The following is an 18676-nucleotide window of genomic DNA, read 5'->3' on the forward strand; positions in this document are numbered from 1 at the left end:
ATAAGACTGACATTTGTTGTCTTTTTATTGTTGTTTTTGTAAAGTAAATTACATTTACTGATTTTAGCACCAATAAAATATTTTGAAAATTTACATTCTGGCTATTTAAAAGACTTGCAGTTCAGCAATTGCACCTCTGAGCGCCGCTGTTCACCTATAAGAAGAATAATACAGAACTAAGGATCCTCTGGTATTTTCATCACTCACACACACTGCAGATCTAGAGGAAGAGAAACAGCCAGTGTCTGGTTTCAATGCACAAAAGATATAATTAGTATTTGAATTGATTCATATAGTTTTCTTTATTCTGTGAAAGAAGTCTTTTATTTTACATTTCTTTTACCTGGACTGCCAAGAAGATTTTGGATCTTGAATATGGCTGAGATAAAACCTTGTGCACAGACATACAAAGGAATCAAATGGCAAGTAATATTTTCCTTCTTATTTTCTTGGCTGTGTCATTCAGTCTCTGGTCAGATTCATTATTCCATTGTAGAAGAAATGAGAAAAAACTCTGTTATAGCAAATATTGCAAAAGATCTTGGATTGGATATTAAACAGCTGTCATCTAGAAAACTGAGAATTGTATCACGTGTTTCAGTGAAATACTTCTATATTAATATTGAAAATGGAAATTTATATGTTAAGGACAGGATAGACAGAGAGACACTGTGTGGGACAGAAGCTGCCTGCTTCCTAACCTTTGATGCTGTGGTTGAAAATCCCTTAAATGTTTTTAATGTCAAAATAGAAATTCAGGATATAAATGATAATTCTCCTGTGTTTTTCCGTAATCCAGTTATTCTAGAAATTATTGAATCTACTTCACCAGGAACACAGTTAGCATTACATAATGCAGAAGATTCAGATATTGGTATTAACTCAGTGCAGACATACAAGCTTAGTGACAATCAGCATTTTACACTGAGTGAAAACACTAACCCAGATGGGAGTAAACTTCCAAAACTTGTGTTAGAGAATCCTTTAGATCGAGAAACACAAAACATTCATGAATTCATTTTAACAGCCTGGGATGGAGGAAATCCTGTGCGATCTGGGACTACTTTAATAAAGATCATTGTTACTGATGCAAATGATAATGTTCCTATATTTTCTCAAAAAGAATATAAAGTCAGTATAAATGAAAATATCCCAGTCAATTCCACTTTATTACATGTAAGTGCAAGTGACAAAGATGAAGGCTCCAATGCACAAATTATATATTCTTTTGCAAAAACATCAGGAGATATACATCATACAGGAGTGTTTAGCATTAATTCAATTGGGGAAATAAAAACTATAGCTTGCTTAGATTTTGAGATTAAACATTATTATGAGCTGTATATAGAAGCAAAGGATGGAGGAGGCTTTGTAGACCATTCCAAGGTACTAATAGAAGTGATAGATGACAATGACAATGCTCCTGAGATATCTATCACATCATTATCTAGTCCTATTCCTGAGGATTCTGCACCTGGCACAGTGATAGCTCTGATTGAAGTTCATGATCAAGATTCTGGAGAAAATGCAGATATTGACTGTCAAATTATTCAGAAAGTTCCTTTTAAGTTAATTTTATCCTCTATTAGATACTACAGAATTGTTACAACAAGCACTATGGACAGAGAGAAAGTTTCTAGTTATAACATCACAATTTTAGCCACTGACAGAGGATCTCCCCCACATTCCAGCACAAGAACCATCAGACTGGAGGTATCAGATGTTAATGATAATCCACCAATATTTATGAAATCTACTTATGTTGCTTATGTACCAGAGAACAATTTACCAGGAGGCTCAATATACAGTATACAAGCTTCAGACCCTGATACTGGAGACAATGCTAAAATTATTTATTCAATATTCAGCAGTAATACAGAAGATCTCCCAGTGTCCTCTTATCTGTCCATCAATATAGAAACTGGAGTTCTCTATGCTCAGAGATCATTTGATTATGAGCAGCACAAGGAGTTTCTAATACAAGTAACTGCTAGAGACAATGGATCCCCATCTCTGAGCAACAATGTTACATTAATTATCCGTATAGTGGATCAGAATGATAATGCTCCAAAGATCTTATACCCATCACCAGAAAGTGGTGGACCAGCTGTGTTTGAGATGGTCCCTCTTACTTCTGAACTGGGTTCTTTAATAACTAAGGTGGTTGCAGTGGACGCAGACTCTGGACATAATGCCTGGCTCTCTTATCACTTCATACAAGTGTCAGAAATCTCTAAATTTATCATTAGTGAGCATACCGGGGAAATCAGGACATTGCATGTATTCCAAGAGAAGGATGTATTGAAACACAAGGCTGTGGTGATGGTGAAGGACAATGGAGACCCCTCTCTCTCAGCTACAGTCACCTTAACTCTTGTTGTTGCGGATAGTTTTCAACAAGTGGTCCCCAAGCTCAGCAATCATATTATTATTGAAGATTCCCAATCAAATTTGCAAGTTTACTTAGTAATTGCCCTAGCATTGATATCCCTATTATTTATTGTAACTGTTATGTTGGTCATTATATCAAAGTGCAAAGAATCCAAACCTCTACCGACCTTTGGATCTTTAAGTACAAACTTGTATCCTCCAGTAGACCCCAGGATGCTCTCCATGTACAGTGATGGGACTTTACCATTTCCATACTCTTACAATGTTTGTGTGGCTTTGGATTCATCTGAAAGTGAATTTAATATTCTAAAACCAAATGAAAATATCCCTGTGGATAATCTTATTGATGCTGAGGATCCTGGACATGGGGGCGAAGCATTAAAAGAATGTAAGATAAATAGCAGTCTTGTGCAGGTAAGTTAATGAAAATTTAATTCATACGTCTTGGTTTGTGTTCTAATCAGCGCATACATTGTCTTTTACTGAAGTTCTGTTATTGAAGCACCTCTATTTTTGACTGTGTGATTACTATAATTGTACATTAATTAAAGACTTGACTGTTTCAGTGCATCAGAAACTAATTTTTGTGATTAAAAATTTAATTGAGGTTTACATCTATTAAAACTGTACCTGTATGCCTTGACTTGCCTACAACTTTATAAAACTAGGTAACTATAATATTATTTAGGTAGTGATAAAAGGCAGGTGATGGTGACTGCCTTGGACAAGTGAGTCTTATTCAGCACATCTTTAGATTTCAATGTCATCATACAAAAACGTTTTTTTATAACAAGCTTAGTTTCTTATTACCTTGTAAAGGAGAATGCAGCTCTTAAGGTATGTCCAGTAAAATGTGCATCTTCATCTCCTATAAAAAGCAATACTTATTCCTATAGCTTTCAATCTAGTAAGCAGACCTATAAAGCTTAATTTAGAAATGACTGTTAATAGAAAATAATAGTGACTTTATGTCATTGTTGGGATAATGCTCTCCCTATTGTGGATTATGCGGATATTAGAATTACACGGAGAGTCCTGTGATCCTGTAGAGGAGCAAGGCTGTAGGCCCAGTGAATTTATACAGATCACATAAATTCAAATTTATTTTTAATATCCTTAATAATTTACAATAGGAAGTGTATTATTTCTTATAATACACACATGTTCCTAACAATCACTGAAGAGTTGACATCAGAATTCACTGATTAAACAGATACTATTTACAGGAGTTTATACATATTATATTAAAATTACTTATTATTATTATTATGAAAATTAACAGAGAACATGCTCAGTACTACAGTGATTAATGTAATTATGAATAAGCCTTCTTTGGTCATAAGCATGTGCAATTGCAGCACCTCAATCTATGTGCACAGAGAAACAGGAAATTATACACATTTGGGGCCTTATGCTGATCTAGGAGCAAAGAAAAAAAAGGAGTAAATATACTCCTGGACAAACCATGTTAAACCGCAAGGGGTGCAAATTAATTAAATTTTTTGCATGCAAGGAAATTACTGGCTGCTTTTTCATGAATCACACAAGTACTTGATAGCATTATTTTTACACTGAAATGTAAGTTGATCTAGGACATGCTCTATCCCAACTATTAATATGTCCCCACATTTTAATTTCCCTCCCCCTCCAATGCAATGTGACTTTGACAAGGTGTAAATTTGCTCCTTATTTTGCTTTGCTCCTAACTTAGCATCAGGTCCTTAGTGCAGTATCATCAGTATAAATGCATCACATAATCATATATGAGGCATTTGCTTTATATAAACAGCAGTAAAACACAATACACACATTGTGCAGATGTTGTTCAGGGCTTCTATAAAAGGTTATTGGCATTACTGCATAATTTTCCAGAAATAAGTTATATCAAGTGACTATATTCAACACTTTGATAGATAACTCTCTGGGACTTCTGGTTTGGGGGTACCATATGTTGGGATGTAGCAGAAGGGTTATCTGTTTATATGATGCAAATACATTTTTCTGATTGACTTTATTGATGATATGATTTACTAGTGCTAAAGATACTGCATAAAGTGCCTGACATATTTCTTTTCCCCTCATCATAGCAGCTAGATATACAGAATACTATCCAGAGTATCATGTAGGATCATGTAGAGTTGAATGCAAAGCACTTTGTTATGGTTGCGGAAAAATGAGGGTTGATTTGCAACTTGCACTTACAATCACTTTCGGATAGAAGAGGAGGGGGAGTGTAAGCATAGTCAAAATATGTTATGAGCGTGTGGGAGCAAATGCGACTTAAGTAGACTGAAACTCAAACTTGTGGGGGCTCGAACATTGGTGTAAGATACAGATAATGATGACGATCAGCTGAGATGCGTAAAATGTATTTTAGACGTAAATTGCGTCCAACTATATGCATTATTTCTTATATTCCATACATCATTTACATTTTAATGTAGTTTTGTGCAAAGAATATCAAATGGTAAGCAAGAGCAGAATTATAAAAGGAGGTGATATGATGAGGGATCACTGTAGATATGCCATTTGAGAATATATTGAAGAAAACCAATTGGCTGATAATGGCTGGTTACATACTACATAAGATTTTGTGTATCTTGCTCATTACTATTTAAAAACAATTCAAGTATCTTAACTTGTGTCATGCCATGAAACTTTTACACTTTAATATTATGAGTTTTAGAAGTTTATTACATGTATTAAAGAATTAGGACATACTACAGTGTATTGTGAACCTTTGTTCCCATTTGTCACATCAAATGTGAATTGATAATTGTAAAAATTAAAAAAGTTGGGCTTCAATTTTTGCATAAATCTTTAGATACAATTGATAATAAATAATGCCATTTTTTTTTTTAACTTGAAAATGTTTTATTGAATTTTTGAAAATAGAACAAAACCATGTATGCAAGATGCAGTCGTTAAAACAGAAAACAGTACAATCAACATTGCTTAAAGACAAACAAAAAAATACAGCAGATAAAACATAGAGCAATAATGCTATTATTAAAAATAGCTTTCTTATTTTTCATTACTGAATTTTTCCAAAAAGTACCTTTTATTTTGGCAAGATTTCATTAAAGTCAGCGGAGTTGTGAATTCTTAATAGGAAAAAGAGAGTTGTATACATGCTGTAGATACAATGGGCCGGATTCATTAAGGAAAGTAAAGCAAAAAAAATGAGTAACTTTGCACCTTGGCAAAGCCATGTTACATTGGAGGGGGAACTAAATATAAAGTGTGGGGACAGATTTATATTTGGGGTAGAGCATGTCCTAGTACAATTTTCAATTTCAGTATAAAAATAATTTATCAAGTATTTGTGCGCTGCATGAAAAAATAGCCAGAATTAAACTTATGTGCAAAATAATAAACTAATATGCACCCCTTGCATTGTAACATGGTTTTGTCCAGGAGAAAATTTACTAATTTTTTTACTTACTTTCCTTAATGAATTAGGCCCAATATGTGTATCTCATTAACACTATATAGAAGGCCAATTTAATTTCTTAATTCTAACAGGTCGCAATAAGGATAAAAATGTGAATATAGGTATACAACATTTACATAACGGGGTATTTATATATGCATGTGTATATATTACAAATGTATTTCAACAAATGTATTCCAATTATAAAGCACTACGGAATTTGCTGGCGCTATATAAATAAATGTTTATGATGATGATGAACACATATAGGAGGTTGCTATTCTTGCATACATAACCTTTATTTTCAAATGTTCCCTTTTTTTCTTTTAAAATTGATCCTAGCACAGTAGAATAAGTGTGAACAACACTTCCAAGAAAACTGTTTTACACAAAATGTACAAACACACTATATTATGTAAATAGATATTACAATTCCAGACATCAGCATGAACCACACTGCTTCAAAATATTCTGCAATAGGTAAAGCACATTTGAGAGTGATTGGTATGAAGTGATGAAATGCAGTCATGAACTAGTGCACTTAATTTGTATGTATTAAATTACAAAGATGTTTTATGATTTTTTTTATATTTTGAGAAAGCTGTTGCACATAACAGGTATCAGGGACGAATACCGAGGATAGTTACATGGGTGTGGAACTCCTGGATGTTTTATGTGAAATAGAAGAGTTTAAAAGTTTCAGTGTACTTTTGTATTACAGTGGGATTTACAGCATTTTTAAGGGCATTTTTTATTTAGCAAATTGCAAAATAGATTATCTGCTATTTGATGATTAAATTCAAAACAAATTTGTGTGATCAATTCAGTGGTCACGAATGTGGTAGTATGTAGCAATGTAACAAGTGTTGAATATGTCTGAGAACTAGTCCAGTGGTGTAAAAACCATATATACAGTTCTTTGGACTTGGACTTTTGAACTTTTGAGTTCAAATTCCACCACCATTAATTTGTAAATGAATTGTTGCAAATAAGATAAACGTGCAGAGTTTCAGTTCTGACATTGAAATAAAGATTTCTGCACCAGACTTTGCTATACCTATAATTATGTAACTTGTTTCAGACTTTTGTAACTTTTATAGACAAGAACCAAAGGTTGAATAATACTTTAAAAACGCGATGGCAGGTTTACCTTACATATTTTCATTTGGATCTATTGCTGCATATATGTTATACAGAAGATTATGTTTACATCAAAGACAAGGCTGCAATTTGCATGCATTTATTTATTGTTTTTGTAAAGTGAGTTTGATTGTTTAGCATCCATAAATTATCTAGATTATTTAAATACCGGCTATTTAAAATAATTTCTCAGACTTGCAGTTCAGCAATTGCACCTCTGAGCGCCGCTGTTCATCAATAAGGAGAAGAATACAGAACTAAAGATCGACTGGAATTTTAATCACTCACACACACTGCAGATCTGCAGGAAGAGACAGAGGCATTTTCTGGAATTTCCTATGCAAAGAAGACATGATCAGTATTTAAATGAATTTTAACTTTACTTTATCCAATGAAAAGGTGGTTTAGGGGGTTTTTTTCATCTCGATTGTAAAAAAGATTTTAGATTTTGAAATGGTTGAGACATACAAAGGAATCAGATGGCAAGTAATATTTTCCTTATTATTTTCTTGGCTGTGTCATTCAGTCTCTGGTCAGATTCACTATTTTATTATAGAAGAAACGAGAAAAGATTCAGTTATAGCAAATATTGCAATAGATCTCGGATTAGATATTAAACAGTTCTCATCTAGAAAATTGAGAATTGTATCACGTGTTTTAGAGAAATACTTTTATATAAATATTGAAAGTAGAAATCTATATGTTAAGGACAGAAAAGACAGAGAGACACATTGTGTGTGTGTGTGTGTGTGTGTGTGTGTGTGTGTGTGTGTGTGTGTGTGTGTGTGTGTGACAGCAGCTACCTGTTTCCTAACCTTTGATACAGTGGCTGAAAATCCCTTTGATCAGGAACTAAATTTGTCATGCATCATGCAGAGGATCCAGATATTGGCTTTAATTCGGTGCAAACATACAGGCTCACTGACAATCAACATTTTTCATTGACTGAAGACAACAACCCAGATGGGAGTAAATTTTCAGAACCTGTATTAGAGAGACCCTTTGACCGTGAATCACAAAGCACTCATGAATTCATTTTAACAGCATTGGTTGGAGGAAATCATATTAGAACTGGTACTACTTTTTTTAGGATCATTGTTACTGATGCAAATGATAATTTTTCTATTTACCCAACCAGTGCATAAAATCAGTGTAATCAATACTACAATATTTTGTGTAACTGAAGAAGATAAAGATGAGGTTACCAAAACCTCTGTAAATATTCATCATACAGGTGTTATTTGCATTGATAAAACAAATGGTGAAAGAAAAAGAAGAAGAAATTAATAGATTATGAGGTTATACAAAGTTATGAACTGTCTGTACAAGCGGAGGATGGAGGTGGCTTTGTTGCTCATTCCAAATTATAAAAAGAAGTAATAGATTAAAATGACAATGCTTCTGAGATATTCATTACATCATTATCTAGTCCTATTCCTATACCTGAGGATATGGAATCTGGTACAATGGTTACTTTGATTGAAGTTCATGATCAAGATTCAGGGCAACATGGAGAAGTTGACTGTCACATAATTGGAAAGCACATTTAGATTTAATATTTTCATATAGTAGCTATTATTAGTAGCTATTAGTGTTGATGAAGAGTATATAAATGATCTATTATTTTATATATGAACATAACATATGAACAGATTCAGCCACAATTTAATTAGCACACTGACTAGGAACAAATCCTTCCCCCATCTGGGGCTATGGATTGTAAATACCAGATAAACAGGTTTTGTAGCATTTGGTCAGTAATTAGCATATGAAAGACTGTAGCCAGGTTCTAGACTCCGCCCACAATAAAGGTTTTTACTGTACACAGGAAAAGAAAGGGTCTCTTTTGGATGTGACGTGAAATACATCACGGCCTACTTAGGCCCTGACTAGTATGGAGTGTGAATGGAATGAAAGGTGAGTATGAGCATGTTGTAATGTGTTGTTGAATGGAAGACGCATACGTGTAGAGTATATGAGAATGAAAGTTTGAATACAGATGGTAAATGTGATTGGAAAGATTTTGGTTTGGTATGGACAGTGTTACATAAATGCATGACTTGTTGGGATCGATTGTTGATTTAAATGAAAGCATTTATGTTATACATAGTTCTGTGGTTCAGTATTGGTTTCATGACTTGTAATAATGTTGCAATGCTGTGATTCGTGGAGTGCTGTACAATTCTTGGAATTCCTGTTGTGCTTGGGATAGATTGTTGATATAAATGGAGGTGTTTGTGTTATACATGGTTCTGTATTGGTTAAGCTTTGGTCATGGAAGCATTGGTGTTATACATAGTCCTGTGTGGTTTTGTGTTGGTTTCAGGAAGTGATCAGATTGTTAAATATAACATTTTCTTGGCTGTGTTGGTTTATGCATAGAAAGTGCAGAAAGTGATCAGATTGTTAAATATAACATTTTGTTAGATTGTTGGTTTGAAGAGAAAGTAGAGCAGATTGATCTGGGTGTAACCATGTGTTTAAAAATGGCCATTGGACTTGAGTGAGAGGTGTGCATGCTTGTCTGTATAGATTCTTCCCTCACCCTTCACTACACAATGCATTCACATACATATAGCTTAATACATACACACACACTACACCTTTAGATAAGAGTTAGTCAATACACACACAATTACATATATATGTATATTACAGGCAATAAGAATGATGTATGGCACAAAATCTATATTTTGTGTACAATATTGTTATGCTGTTTATTGTTCTATAATATAATACAACACATTTTAAATGAAGTTATATCTTGTGGTTATTCTTGAAGTTTGTCGATTTAAGGGAATATAAGAATGATGTTTCTTGGGTTAATTTAGAAGTACCTTTTGCGAGGAGTTGGTTGACGGTAATAGTTATATATATATATATATATATATATATATATAACGGTATTAAATGGTCATACATACATTTGCCAGAATATTAAGGAGATTGAAACCCACAAAGGGGGTAAAAATCATTTAACACATGTTACATTAAGTTCCATGGACAGAGAGAAAATATATTATAACATCCCAATAGTAGCTACTGACCATGGATCGCCTCCACTTTCCAGTAAAAGATCCTGGACATAATGCTTGGCTCTCTTATCAGTTCATACAAGTGTCAGAAACCTCTAAATGTATCATTAGTCAGAATACCGCTCAAATCAGGACTTTACATGTATTTCAAAAGAAGGTTATATTGAATCATAGAGTTCTAGTAATGATAAAGGATAGGGGCATAGGAACTGAGGGGGGACAGTTGCCCCCCCAATGATTTCTGTTGGGTGGACAAAGACTGCATTTTGCCACCCCCCCCCATGAACTTCTACACAATAGCCTTAATGCTACTTTCTGAAGTCATGGTATCTGTTATACACATGTTAAAAAAATAATAATTGTAGATTGATTAGTATAATTACCAAATGTCCTTTAATATAGAGTGCCTTAGTATAGATTTAATTCTAAAGGCCTTAGTCATTAAGGAAAGTATGGCAAAAACAGGATTAAATGTTCCCCGGGACAAACCATGTTGCAATGAAAGGAAAATACTGGTTATTTTTTCATCTAGCACACAAATACTTGATAGCTTTATTTTTCACAGAAATTTAAAGTTGATCTAGTACATGCCCTACCCCAACTATAAATCTGTCCCCACATTTTAAATATACCCCCCCTCCAATGCAACATGGTTTTGCCCATGTGCAAAGTTACTTCTTTTTTATGCTTTCCTCTCCTTAATGACTCAGGCCCTAAGTGTTCCATTCATAAACATTTAATAAATAACCTGTATTGATGATGAACAACTATTCACTTATTTTTATCCTGAATTTCGTGTGGTGCGTCCAGTAACAAACATGAGATAGTCATTTAAATTTATAGCACGTACCGTAACCAGTGAGGCAGTGACTATAGATTTAAAAATGCTCCCAATCAAATGAGATTAGGCTGTCAACTATACCTGAATAAAAACTAGGTTGAAGACTATGAAAGAATAACATTTTTAAGATGAAGAGTTGAATTTATCTATCTTTCTAACAGCTATTGGACTAATTGGTATTTAATATGAATAATAATATTCATTTAATAATGTACAAATACATTTTTATAGTAAAACAAACAATGAAACTGTGGTTTGCCAACCCCTGAAACACTGACAAAATTTAACACCGAATTGGGAGTCTTTGTATATCTACAGTCACTGTTACAATTGTCATAAAACGAGACATTGATCGCGAGAAAAAGGGTCTCCAAGCCCTATAGTAGTCCTTTGCCTTTCCCCCCCTCATGAAAATTTTAGTTCCTACGCCCCTGGTGAAGAACAATGGAGACCCCTCTCTCTCAGCCACAGTCTTGTTGTTGCAGACAATTTTCAACAGATGGTTCCTATGCTCAATAATCAAATCAATACTGAGGACTCTCAGTCAAATTTGAAACTATATTTATTTATTGCCATTGCAATAATTTCCTTTTTGTTTATTGTAACTGTTATGTTGACCTTTATATCAAAATGCAAGTAATCCAAAGCTTCTCCAACATTCAGATATTTAAATACAACTTTATATCATTTGGGCAGCACAGTGGCTCAGTAGTTAGCACTTCTGCCTCAGAGCGCTGGGGTCATGAGTTCAATTCTCGACCACATATAGTGGTGGAACTTTCCATTGCTCTACTCGTACAACTTTTGTGTGGCTTTCGAAAATGACTTTAGTTACATGAAACCAAATCAAAATGTACCTATAGATAATCTTAGTGACACTGATGATTCAGGAATTGTAAATTAAAGTTTACAGCAAAATATACCTACAAGCAGTCTTATTCAGTTCAGTGTCCTTGAAGTGTTGAATTACATAGAACACATGATATAGAATTAATGACTTAATTTGTATAACAATTTACATTGTATTTTTGTACATGAGAAAATGTATTTTGAAAGTGTTGAATAACCATATATTATTTTTGATCAACTGAATCTGTAAACTTCTCACTTTACTACATGGACCAGTGATTGTTTGTTTGAATTAATTATTTCATTGGTATAGCCATAAGAAAAATACTGATGTAAACTATTGCCCCTATTGTTGAGAAAACAGATAAGTTGTTTATTTTGGAATATTTTCCATTCCTGTTTAAATGTTATGACCATTCCAGAGCAATAAAGGTAGTCTGCAGCTAATTTATTGTTTACAAATTGAGAAGTGGACTGTTCCATAACTATCTATTTCTATGCCTCTCAGAGGATGCACAGGATGGAGAGAAAGGTATAAACTACCAGAGCTGTGCTTATTAATTATACATAGAAAAATAAAAACTATAGTAAGCTTATTTATTAGGATGTTCAAAGATACAAGCAAAAAAATGTCACTGCTCCTTTTAGGGCCAAATAGACACACAAGGCCAGATTCATTAAGTAAAGTAAGGCAAAAAAAATGAGTACGTTTTCTACTGGACAAAACATGTTGCAATGCAAGGGGTGCATATTAGCTTATTATTTTGCACATAAGTTAAATACTGACTGATTTTTCATCTAGCACACAAATACTTGATAGCTTTATTTTTACACTGAAATTTAAAGTTGATCTAGGACATGTCCTATCCCAACTGTATCTGTCCCTACATTTCAAATTTACCTCCCCCTCCAATGCAACATGGTTTTGCCAAGGTGCAAAATTACTCTTTCTTTGTTTACTTTCCTTAATGAATCAGTGTAAAGTGTATTGTTTATTGTATAACGTTATTTTGCAAATGTAAACTTTTCCGAATGTAGTAATCAATTTATATAATGCTAACCATTTCATTCATTTCTTTCTACCGGAGATTGTTTTTATTTTTTTGTTTTATTTGGAAACACCATATTTCTGAAAATATTAGCATTTTTCTTTTGTTCATTGTTTGCAAATGTAAACAGTTGCTGGCAATGATATATTTATCCATAATGGCATGTTTATAGTATTATAAAAAATAACTTTATTAATGTTAGTCTAATTAGACGGGCTCTAGACATTGGTGTAGGACATTCAGCTTAGCTGCCGAAAATAGAAAATTTCTTCAGGAAAACAAAAACTAGAATAAAGGCCCATTATATTGAAGGACCATGTAATTTGTGTCCCATTAAAATTCTTACATGAATAGACTTAACTATTGCAGATTACAATAAAGCATTAAGGATAATCTATTAGAATGTATATTTATAACATACCTGTTTATGTAATTTATCATAAATATTATAATTTATGTATAGTTTTAAACATTATACATTCACCAAGTAATTATGTTCACTGCTCTCTATTTTCTGTCATAAAATATAATATTAATATAAAATATTATCAACTAATAATAATAGACTTCTAACTAAATTGGATTGCGTTCTTCATAATTCTAGCAATTAACATGAACTATTTAACAATTATATATATGTTTATATATATATATATATATATATATATATATAATATATACATATATATATATATATATATATATATATATATATATATAATAAATTAACTTTAATGTATGTATAGTTATAATTTAAACATAACAGTGTGTTGAAGGTTGAATGGTAAATTTTAGAGAATAAAAAGTTAAATAAGACTTACGTAAATTAAGTTAATTGAAATAATATATTATTTAATTATTTATTTAAAAGAACCTTATAAAATTCAGTTCATATAATTTATCTTAATTTTATCATCCAATGAACTTTGTTGAAGTTATTTAAATATATGCAATAACATATTAATTCACCTAGGTCATTGAATAATTCAGCTTTTTAACATAAAATTAAGCACTACTGTTACTTTCTTTAATTATTTTAGCATTACATATCACTTAGATACTGTAAGTCAGACACTGGCTACACTAAAATGAGTTTGTCAGTACTGCACTTCCTCAGTTTCACCACACGGTGCCGCTGTATACTACAGATCTGCAATAAAGGCACAGTCATTTTCTGGATTTTCTCAATCCAGATAATAGCATATGTGCTTGCAAATCTTTACAGGAGAACAGTCTACTTTTTTTTCTGGATTACAAATACTGGTCTGGTGAAAGAAAACTGCTCTTGCAGATTTCAGATGAAACCTCATTCGCAGAAATACAAAGGAATCAGATGGCAATTAATATTTTCCTTCTTATTTTATTGTGTCTGTTATTCAGTCTCTGGTCATATTCATTATTCCATTGAAGAAGAAAGAAACCTATTTTTATGCCATATATGACATTTATTTTGTGTTTTTCCGATTTAGATATATATTATTAAAAATACTGGGTGGTTTTCTGTATACAATTTCCTCTACACATTGTTTATAGGCTTTCTGACTTTGCCCGTACATAGTCGACCTCCTGCAGTCACACGTTCTGCCACAGCCATCTTCTAGCTGTTATTTGTTCATACCTGTCGCTTGGCAACAGTGGTCAGCTGACTGATGCTGCCTCTAAGGAATGGCTCAACTTCAATGGATGTTAACCCAGCACTACAGTATATTGCTGTATCCTTGTCCTGTCATTAGCTGAGGAACAGCTCTTTCCACAATTAAATACCCCCCTATGAGTCACTGATATTCAACAGCCCGTGGCACAGTGGTTAGCATTGCTGCCTCACTGCACTGCGGTTATGGGTTCGATTCTGACCAGTTTCGCACATATGCCATTTGCTTTTATCTTAACATGTCACCTTAGGTGGTAGCGCTTTAGTTTACTAGTAAACAAATTAGCTTTGTTTTTTTAATCGGGAGCATTATATATACTCTCAGAATTTCACTGTTTTGTTACCTGTACCCAGTGAAATGTTTGTCTAGTTCATTAAAAATATTCTGATGCATATCATTTGTTTTCCTCTCCCTCTCCTGCCTCAGTTACATGTGTCATTTCCCATGTTTGATTCTGCAGTGAGCGATCAGTGACCGAATCGAATGAGTGCGACCGGAGACAATGTAAGACAGCAGAAGGGGGTGCGATGTCCTCTTACACTTTAAAGAAAACACATGATCACTTACAAATACATTGTATCACTCCATTTGCATCTCCAAATGCAGCAAGAAACTAATATCTCAATATTGGATATAAAAAAGGTGCTTCCACTTAATAAATGGTTACAAACATTTGACACATTGACTTGTCTTTTGAGGAACTCATGCATTCTAGAAGAAAACAATTGAAAACGTATTTTAAGTAGGCAACTTGTATAAATTACAGATACTACATACATATATAAACCTTATGCTGTTATAATCAGAGGAATTAATTATAACATAGCTAAAAATTTGCATAATGCATTTTTACAATGAGATTAAAACATTAGGATACACTAGGATATATCAGGGAAATGAGACACACACTGATGTGTGATAGTTGTTTTCTCTCAAGTGGATTTTAAAAGGCCTTGTACTACATTTGTATTGGTCAGACCCTTCCGATTCTACTTTCTTATTGGTCTCCCTGTACAGTCATTGACTCCCTGCTGTAAAGTTTTCTTTTATCTTTTCTTATACTTATGCCTATAATAGTATATTATGGATGTTGTGTCATATTGTTCAATGTGAAAATGATATCTTCCTTAATTAAAAAAAAGTTACATTAAGTGATTTGAGTTGATTTATTAATTTACCGTACCTTTCAATAAGTGATTAAGAGATTAAATCCCCTAAAACTCCATTTAATGTAAAGTTACTAGGTAGCTATTTTTTTTAAATAGCTTGTAACTTATATATAAAGTCCCATCTAGTTAAACTGACACAGTTTCCAGTATGATGCTTTACCAGAGTCCTGCCCTAAATTCCATAAATGTTAATGGAACACTGGCGTTATTTACCATTTTATTATACTAATTAATTTAGACCAAACATTATAAAACTGCTTTGCAAAACACTTGCTTAAAAATAAATATTTTCTGAGTAATGCAATTCCTAAGTTTGGCCTCAGAGCGCCGCTGTTTAACCAATAAGGAGAAGAATACAGAACTGGAGATCCACTGGTATTTTCATCACTGACACACACTGCAGATCTGCAGGAAGACACACAGCCATTTTCTGGATTCTCTCTGCACAAGAAAAAGGATATTTGATTTTTTCTTCATAAACATTGGATTTATATATGTTCTACCCAAGTGTATCACAAATACTGAACAGATAAAGGTTTTGAAAATGGCTGAGATGAAACCTCATACACAGACATACAAAGGAATCAGATGGCAAGTAATATTTTCCTTCTTATTTTCTTGGCTGTGTCATTCAGTCTCTGGTCAGATTCATTATTCTATTGTAGAAGAAATGAGAAAAGACTCTCTTTTAGCAAATATTGCGAAAGACATTGGATTAGATATTAAACAGCTCTCATCTAGAAAACTGAGAATTGTATCACGTGTTTCAGAGAAATATTTTTATGTAAATCTAGATAATGGAAATCTGTATGTTAAGGACAGGATAGACAGAGAGACACTGTGTGGGACAGCAGCTACCTGCTTCCTAACCTTTGATGCTGTGGTTGAAAATCCCTTAAATGTTTTCACTGTCAATATAGAAATTCAGGATATAAATGATAATCCTCCATTTTTTTTTCATGACAATATTATTGTAGAAATCATTGAACTTACAATGCCAGGAGCAAGATTTCCTTTACAAAGTGCAGAAGATCCAGATATTGGTAGTAATTCAGTGCAGACATACAGGCTCAGTGATAATCAGTACTTTACATTAACTGAGAAAACCAGAGCAGATGGGAGTAAGTTTCCAGAACTTGTGTTGGAAAAACCTTTAGATCGAGAGACACAAAACATACATGAACTAATTTTAACAGCATTGGATGGGGGTAATCCTGCTAAAAGTGGTACAGTCTTAGTTACTGCAGTTGTTACTGATGCCAATGATAATGCCCCAATATTCACACAAGAATTGTATAGAGTCAGTATAAATGAAAATACCCCAATTAACTCTACAGTAATTATAGTGGATGCAACAGACAAAGATGAAGGATCCAATGCACAGATCATATATTCCTTTACCAAAACCTCACACAATGTTCACCACACAGGTGTGTTTAGTATTCACCAAACAAATGGTGAAATTAAAATAAATAAAAACTTGGATTTTGAAATGATAAGTAATTATGAACTATCTGTGCAAGCTAAGGATGGAGGTGGCCTTGTTGCCCATTCCAAGGTATTAATTGAAGTAATTGATGACAATGACAATTCTCCTGAGATATCCATTACATCATTATCGTCTCCTATTCCTGAGGATTCTGCACCCGGCACAATTATAGCTCTGATTGAAGTTCATGATCAAGATTCTGGTGAAAATGGAGATGTTGACTGCGATATAATTGAAAAAACGCCTTTTCAGTTACTATCATCATCTACTAGATACTACAGAATTGTTACAACAAGTTCTTTGGACAGAGAGAAAATATCATCTTATGACATCACAATAGTAGCTACTGACAAAGGATTTCCCCCACTTTCCAGTAGAAGAACCATCAGAATAGAGATATCAGACATCAATGACAATCCACCAATATTTATGAAATCTACCTATGTTGCTTATGTGCCAGAGAACAATTTACCAGGAGGCTCAATATACAGTATACAAGCTTCAGATCCTGATACCAGAGACAATGCAAAAATAATTTATTCAATTTCCAGCAGTAATACAGAAGATCTCCCAGTGTCCTCTTATCTGTCCATCAATATAGAGACTGGAGTTCTCTATGCTCAGAGATCATTTGATTATGAGCAGCACAAGGAGTTTCTAATACAAGTAACTGCTAGAGACAATGGATCCCCATCTCTGAGCAGCAATGTTACATTAATTATCCATATAGTGGATCAGAATGATAATGCTCCAAAAATCCTGTACCCATCACCAGAAAGTGGTGGACCAGCTGTGTTTGAGATGGTCCCTTTTTCCTCTGAACAAGGATCATTAATAACTAAGGTGGTTGCAGTGGACGCAGACTCTGGACATAATGCCTGGCTCTCTTATCACTTCATACATGTGTCAGAACCATCTCACTTTATCATTAGTCAGCACACGGGTGAAATCAGGACATCACGTGTCTTTCAAGAGAAGGATATATTGAAACACAAGGTTGTGGTGATGGTGAAGGACAATGGAGACCACTCTCTCTCTGCTACAGTAACCTTAAGTCTTGTTGTTGCAGATGATTTTCAGCACATAGTTCCCAAAATAAACAATCAACTCATTGATGAAGATCCTCGATCAAATTTGCAGTTATACTTAATTGTTGCCCTTGCCTTGATTTCTTTGTTATTTATTGTAACTGTTATGTTGGTTATCATATCAAAATGCAAGGAATCAAAACCCTCACCAACCTTTGCTTCTCTAAGTACAAATCTGTATCCTCCAGTTGATCCCAGGACATTCTCCATGTACAGCGATGGAACTTTACCATTTCCCTACTCGTACAATGTGTGTGTAGCTTTGGATTCTAGTGAAAGAGACTTTACGTACGTGAAGCCAAATCAAAATGTCCCTGTGGATAATCTCATTGATGCTGATGATTTAGGACTTGGAAATGAAAGCATAAAGGAAACATTGGCTACCAATAATATGGTGCAGGTAAGTCATCTAAACATCTTAAATTATACAGATGTCCATATTTCTATATAGAACAAATTATTTGTTAAACAATTGGTCTATGAGAAATGATTACATTTTATACTGAATAGTCACCATGATGCAGTGGACATTATCACTGA

At 33.5% G+C, this 18676-nt stretch overlaps 2 protein-coding genes across 6 annotated transcripts in view; both read left to right on the forward strand.

Annotated features, from left to right (window-relative positions):
• LOC142152875 (protocadherin gamma-B7-like) overlaps positions 1-18676 on the forward strand; it is a 420392-nt gene that overhangs the window by 125901 nt on the left and 275815 nt on the right. The window lies entirely within an intron of this gene.
• Positions 502-18618, forward strand: LOC142149585 (uncharacterized). Its single transcript, XM_075204910.1, has 2 exons — positions 502-2779; positions 16195-18618. The coding sequence occupies exons 1-2, from the start codon at positions 502-504 to the stop codon at positions 18585-18587; spliced, it is 4671 nt and encodes a 1556-aa protein (XP_075061011.1). The 3' UTR covers positions 18588-18618.

The sequence above is a fragment of the Mixophyes fleayi genome, chromosome 4 (genome assembly GCF_038048845.1).
Source record: "Mixophyes fleayi isolate aMixFle1 chromosome 4, aMixFle1.hap1, whole genome shotgun sequence".
Taxonomy (NCBI): domain Eukaryota; kingdom Metazoa; phylum Chordata; class Amphibia; order Anura; family Limnodynastidae; genus Mixophyes; species Mixophyes fleayi.